Source organism: Musa acuminata, chromosome BXJ2-11 (assembly GCF_036884655.1).
Source record: "Musa acuminata AAA Group cultivar baxijiao chromosome BXJ2-11, Cavendish_Baxijiao_AAA, whole genome shotgun sequence".
NCBI classification, from domain to species: domain Eukaryota; kingdom Viridiplantae; phylum Streptophyta; class Magnoliopsida; order Zingiberales; family Musaceae; genus Musa; species Musa acuminata.
The window spans coordinates 28,822,303-28,829,291 of NC_088348.1; the positions used below are offsets into that span (position 1 = coordinate 28,822,303).

The 6,989-nt window shown below is 43.3% G+C and overlaps 1 protein-coding gene across 1 annotated transcript; it reads left to right on the forward strand.

Annotated features, from left to right (window-relative positions):
* Positions 1 to 1,107: 1,107 nt before the first annotated feature.
* On the forward strand, positions 1,108 to 6,721 carry LOC103971859 (formin-like protein 1). The gene is made up of 4 exons (XM_009385994.3): positions 1,108 to 2,988; positions 3,100 to 3,299; positions 5,147 to 5,391; positions 5,514 to 6,721. Exons 1-4 carry the CDS (start codon positions 1,673 to 1,675, stop codon positions 6,327 to 6,329), a joined length of 2,577 nt encoding a protein of 858 aa, XP_009384269.2. The 5' UTR covers positions 1,108 to 1,672; the 3' UTR covers positions 6,330 to 6,721.
* Positions 6,722 to 6,989: the final 268 nt, after the last annotated feature.

Consider the following 6,989-nt stretch of genomic DNA (forward strand, 5'->3'; position numbering starts at 1 on the left):
AACTAATCACTTATGATGCCAAGAATAGTTTGATGAAATGTGTAATCCATTTTGAATTCCAAGCTATCATCTGACTTGATGGTGCTCGGAGGAACAGCTGATTTCGCTGTTGTGACTCCTGGCCTTCCAAATGATCATGTTCTCATTGAATTCCGTTTGCGTTGCAGATTTAACTTGAAGAAGCTTACATACGAGGAAAGGAAAGCCAAACTCATCGAACGACTGAATGCCCTTAATGCATCTGCTGATGCCAACGAAGACGAAGACGACGAGTGAACACTTGAGTCAAAGTGCTAGCCTTGTGTTGTAATTTGCAGCAGTCCAGGCTTGTTTCACTGCGTCCTACTCTCATCAGGCTCATAGGCAAGTTCTCATTTGCTATCAAGTATAGATCGTGGATTTGGTCCAACCAATCCGACCAAACGCCAACAATTTTGACTCATGCAATTAATAACTGCTTTTTAGAGGTTTAATGATATGTGTGTTATGTTGAACTTGATTTTTTTAGTGTTGTTCTTCTACTTAGTTATGCTGATATATAATTGTTCTTGTGGAGATGCTTTGTGGTGCAGCAACATGGTAATAGCTTATGAAGATTATATAATAATTATGTCTCTAGAGTAATGGACTTGGATTAATTTTACTGATAATAGTGCAGCAACATGTACTAAGATTGCATAATCAAATACTCATAGTAGTACACTAATAATTAATTAGATGATCATGGATATTAGATGTTTATAATATGATCCAAATCCTCTTATATAATGCTCTAACCACTGTTGATATGACTTGTTTTTCTTGTTTCAAGAAGAAATAGTGCTAATTAGCTTGATTATATTAAAAAGAAAAGATCTGAACTGTTCATACCAAAGTCTTTATCGTTTACCCTTTGGTAAAATAAAAAAGAAGAGAAAAAAAACTTGATCAACATCAAGAAGAAAGTTGTAGTCACGTGTTGAAAGAAGACAATCGAGAATAGTTTATGCCTCAAAAACCAGACCAAGGATCTGTAGGAATTCCCGTACCGATTAGAATCGCAAATTACTCGGTTCAAGAAACTCTCAGTGAGAGTTGACAGTGAACCAATCAATGCACATGCCTCCAATGGGGAGATGCCCCCCCCCAACGATCTCTTCTTCCTCGCTTGGAAGCTGCTGCTGCTGCACATCGTTGTCAGAGCTGACCTTGTTGTTGGCTTTCTCGGAAGCTCGACTCCAACGCATGCAGCATTTCTATTGACCCGTCGTCGATGCACCGACGACACGTCCTCCCCCGCTAACCCACCGAGGTGTCGTCTTCTTCCGTGCCTTCCTGTTTCTAATGACCAGTCTTCCCGGCTTCGCCGTTTCTATTTGATTTAATGCACCGAGGACAAAGCCCTTCCATTAATCTTCTTCTTCTTCTTCTTCCCATGGCGTGCTGAAGGCACTCCCTGCTTGCATCTGTATTCTCCTCTCAAAAAATCTATCCGTGTTAGGTTCTGTCGAAGGATCTCATCCGAATGTAACTGTTTAATGATCTCCGCCTCATTCCTCGTCTCGATACACTGTCACATGCATTCATCTTGCACTCCATTCTTTCCTTTTTTTTCTCCTTCGCCAACGCGCAACGAAACATTGTATTCTTCTCCTTCTTCTGCCTCCGTGCAAACTCTCCTCACCACGAGACAATGCCATCAACATCATCAACTCCCATACGTAGCAGAAGGGCGCTCCACTTGCCCTTCTTCCCTCTTCTTTCCCCTCCTCCAGCGGAGCCTCCCTCCTCCTCCACCCCGCAGCGGCCCTTCTTCCCGTCCTACCCCTCCCCCCCTCCCCCGCAGCCCACCTTCGCCGCGAACATCTCCTCCCTCACCTTCTCCGGCTCACGCTCCGCACCTCCCGCTCGCCACACCACCGTCGTCGTCGCCGCCGCCGCCGCCGTCCTCATTCCCCTCCTAGTCCTCGCCCTTCTCGCCGCCGCCGCGGCGTTCTTCCTCCACCGCCACCGCCACCGCCTCCGCTGTTTTCCCTGCTTCGACAAGGACCAAGTCCCCGCCCCCGCTGCCGCCGACTTGCCACACCACGACGCTCTCGTCGACACCCGCCTATGCGGCTTGGGCGAAGATGGCGTCCACCCCGCCGCCGGTCCGACGGGCGGGTCGCCCGATTGGAAGCTGCAGTCGCCGGAGCTCCGACCCCTCCCGCTCCTGCCGCGCCAGTTCCCGTACGGGTGTGGAGAAGGGGAGATGGGGGCCTCATCGTCAGAGGAGTTTTATTCGCCGAGGGGATCCTTGGCCGAGAAGGGGAGCGCCGGGTGCATGTCGACCTCCCGGCGAACGTTCACCGCGGCTGTGGAGAAATGTGGATCCCAGAGCTCGACGAAGAGCACGAACATGGCGTCATCTCCTCTATCGCCACCGGTCGCTTCTTCTCCGCACGTCGGATCGAGCCCCAGCCATTCCAGCAGCAGATCTTTGATGTCCACATCTCAAAGGAGTTTGGCCGGAGGTCTTGAATATACGGTTTTGCCACAGCCTCCTCCTCCTCCCCGTCCCCCTCGACCTCCAACACCGTCACCTCCAAAGCAGAAACCCTCTATGCCGTCACCGCCTTCTTCCCCAGAAGAGAGAGAATCTGAAAGAAAGATGGATCACTTGGATCTCGCAGGATCAAATCTGAGGTCAACAATGAGACTTGCAGACTCGCCTTCACCGCCAGGAGCGCAACCACAGCGTCAAGCTCCACCTCCGCCGCCGCTTCCTCCTCCACCGCCAACTAGACATTGGGAGAGTCAGGTTCGTGAGTCGCTGGCAAGAAAACCACCAATTGCTCCGCCCGAGCCAACTGGAACGAAGGCTCCCCCCGCACTGGTTAACCCCACATATGAGGTGGAGAAGAAGAAGGAAGGCCCCCGTCCAAAGCTGAAACCTTTGCACTGGGATAAGGTTCAGGCGAGCTCGAAACGAGCAATGGTGTGGGATCAGTTGAAATCCAGCTCCTTCCGGTGGGATTTTTTAATATGGTTTCTCTGGACCTGCATGATTCCTCTTCTTTTCCGTTTATTTTCATTTTGATTCCTTCATCACATTGAGCTGTAAAACTGATGAATCAACAGGGTTAATGAGGAAATGATCGAGACTCTGTTTGTTTGCAATGCAACCAATGGCACACCTAAGGAGACCAACAAGCAGCAGGTCCGTCCTGTGCCAACTCAAGAGAACAGGGTGCTCGATCAGAAGAAGTCTCAGAACATTGCTATTCTGCTGAGGGCACTAAATGTGACCAAGGAGGAAGTCTGTGAAGCTCTATCTGAAGGTACCTTATTTACCTCAATTTCTATTTGGCTTACGTATTTCCTGTTTGGTGCTAGAAGATGGTTCTCTCTAATGTTTGTTCCTCCATGAGCATTTCAACCAAAGTACTCCAAGACATTCCATTTCAGAGGTCATCACTTGTTGATGCCATTACATTATTGTTTCCCAGTTGATTTTGATTTGAAGTAGCTGCAGTAGATGTCCATCCATGACTCTGCATGGTCTAGTACTGTGAAAGCTATCCATCATTCCTTTAAAGAGATTAACACTACTTCAACAAGGACATCTACATGCCCCCCATCCCTGGTAGGAGGTGGGTGTTCAATCCCCATATAATAGCATTAAACAAAAAAGATTCATCACTTGGTAACTAAGATCTATGACCAAACCAATGAGAGTACCAGAAATAATTTGTGGAGTTTAGGAGTACTAGTTTCATTACATGTCGCAACCCATGCTTATGCATATACACTGATGGCTGCTGGGAAATGATAAATTAGTTTGATTTAAGAGAAAGATGCTAAGCCTCTAGTGAAAAAGTTAGTGGTTTTTTTATTGACAATGTGATTATGCAAGTTGGATCACATTAGAATCATGGCATCTGAAATTTTTGCTGGACTCACTATATCTGATGCTCTCCTGCTGCTTTTGGCTCAAGTGATGATAAAATTGTCAAGTGCAGAGAAGGAATAAATCCACCTAATTCAGATAAGAAATCTGTAAACGAGTTGCAGACACTGATGACATGTAGAGATTCTTCTAAATGTGCTTACACTAGTTGTACCTAATGAAAGTTTTGTGATATCTTCTTGAACTAATTGCACATATTCTAAAATTGTTGTTCTTCTTTGTATTTTATCTACAGAAAACACAAAGAGTTCTCTTTTGTTTCATGTGGATACACAATGCAGGGCATTGGTGTGAAATGGTATTGATGCTTTGATACTTTGATTATTTGGAAAAAATGGGATATGCTATTACACAAAAAGAGTGGTTCACTGCACAAGGCTCCTGTTAATACACATGCAGGAAAGAATTAGATATATAACATTATATGTAACAAAGTTTAACATTATCATATGTTTAAAAATAATTAACTACTCCCCTATGATCTCTCTTATGCTATTTCTGGAGTAGCATGCTTTGCACACTGGTTGTACATTGGGATGGTGCCACCATCAAGCAGCCCATCCAATGGTAATGTAATATCTAGGGTACATACTATGGGAGTATCTTAAAATTTGACTTGACCTACTAATCATGAAAGAAATTTCTGTGCTAGTAATACTAGTGCTTAAAGAATGGAAAGAAGAAAACAAAAAGATATGATAATTGAAGTAACATTAAATTATTTTAATTTCATTAATCATATGAACAATAATGATATAACATAACATATCTAAAGTCATGTAAGCTACCTTTGTGAATCATAGAGCTGTATATAAGATATAATTTCTCTTAAGAAGGATCCACGAAAATATCCTCTAAGAAACCTATATGTTTGTCATCCATCTAAAAGCCATTCAAAGATGAACTAATTTTACAAATTATCTTACATGTGTTGGTATCCTGCATGTATTGAGTACAGATACATCAAGCAATCTGAATTATGTGTCCCACAGTTTGTTCTTTTCGTGATCTGACTAGGCAAATGGATCTGTGTACTAATAGAAAAAAGGTCAGACAAGGATTAAATCTGTCGCCGGCAGCTTCCTTGGAGCCTTTGACCCCTGAGTTGCCAAGAGCTCTCTCTTTATCAGAATTTTAGTGATTTCACTACATGTTGCTTGTTATTCACTATTATGTAATATACTTTCCAATAGTTCCTGATTAGATTGCTGAAAGCAGGTAATGCTGATAGCTTAGGAACTGAACTGTTGGAGACCTTACTAAAGATGGCCCCTAGCAAAGAAGAAGAGCGCAAACTGAAAGCACATGAGGAAGACTCCCCATTCAAGCTTGGCCCAGCAGAGAAGTTTCTTAAAGCATTGCTAGATATACCATTTGCATTTAAAAGAGTGGATGCCATGCTTTACATTGCTGCTTTCGATTCAGAGGTCAATTTTCTCAGGAAATCCTTTGAAACCCTCGAGGTAAATTATCTATTGTTTCTTCAATATTGTAAAATCAATCAGTGTTATTGATAAAACATGGATCAAGATTTGTCAGATTTAAGGCAGTTCCCTGTCTTTTTAACTGTATTTGCAATTATCAGGCTGCCTGTGAGGAGCTGAGGAACAGCAGGTTGTTTCTCAGGCTTCTAGAGGCTGTACTAAAGACTGGAAACCACATGAACGTTGGTACAAATCGAGGTGATGCACATGCCTTCAAGCTTGACACATTGCTCAAGCTAGCTGATGTCAAAGGCATTGATGGCAAGACTACACTTCTGCACTTTGTGGTCCAAGAGATTATCAGAACAGAAGGCTCCCACCTTGCTGCCACGAATAACTGGGCTGCAAATGCACAGGACAATACTCTTCCAGATGACCTAGAGTGCAGGAAGCTTGGTCTCCAAGTCATCACTGGCCTAGAGGGTGAGCTCAGCAATGTAAAGAAGGCTGCAGCAGTGGATTCTGATATGCTCCACAGCTATGTCACGAAACTCGCTGGAGGGATCAAGAAGGTCGACGAGGTGTTGAGATCAAATGAAGAGTTTGGTTCTGAGGAGGGTGGTTGCCGATTCCGTGATGCAATGGATCAGTTTCGAAAGAAGGCAGAGGATGACATCATAAAAGTGCAGGCTCAAGAGAGCGTTGCATTGTCGCTGGTCAAGGAAATAACAGAGTATTTTCATGGAAACTCTGTCAAAGAAGAAGCACATCCTTTCAGGATTTTCGTGGTAGTCAGAGATTTTCTATCCATCCTTGATCAGGTCTGCAAGGAGGTGGGAAGGATAAATGAACAAGCTGTTGTCAGCTCATCACGGCAGTTTCCTGTCCCCATTAACCCAGCCTTATCACCTGCTTTTCTAAGGTTTCATGCATTGGGACCCAAAAGGTCCGACGAGGAAAGCTCAAGGTCGTCGTAGGATGATGCTTATGACTGCCATATTTGGGTGGAACTTTTACATGAGTTTATTAGCTGGAGGTGTAGCAGCTATGAAATTAGTTCTAGATTACTTGTAAAAGATACTAGTAGAGTACTAATGTCATATCTTGCTCTTATCTATACACAAAGGAAATCTAGATTAGAGAGAGAATAAGTTTGGCTTCACTAGCTTGCATTGTGTACATCAATGATCAAAGGTTGCTTCTCTGATAACATTCTTTGAAGTTGTATCAAATTATACATAAGATGAGATGAGTTTACAGCTGCAATTCACTGCATGTATTATGCCATATCTTCTAGATGCTATGGCATTTATTATGTTTAAATAGCCAAAGAGTTTGGGAATAACAGTTATTATGATTCAGTTGTCAACCAAGTGGTTTAGTTTTGTGGAAGAAATCATCATATGAAATATACCTGTTTGATTGGATCACAAAATATTTTGCATTTCTAATTTCATTATTAAAGCATACTAATTGCCTTCTTACTACCACTGAGGATGTTTTCAGATCTATTCTTCCTTTTGATTCATTGATTAAACAAGATGATCTATATTACTTCATATTTTGAACCATACTAATTATGCAATTACGATCCGCGGGTCAATCCGCATACATTCACTCGTCAAGAGTTATAATTC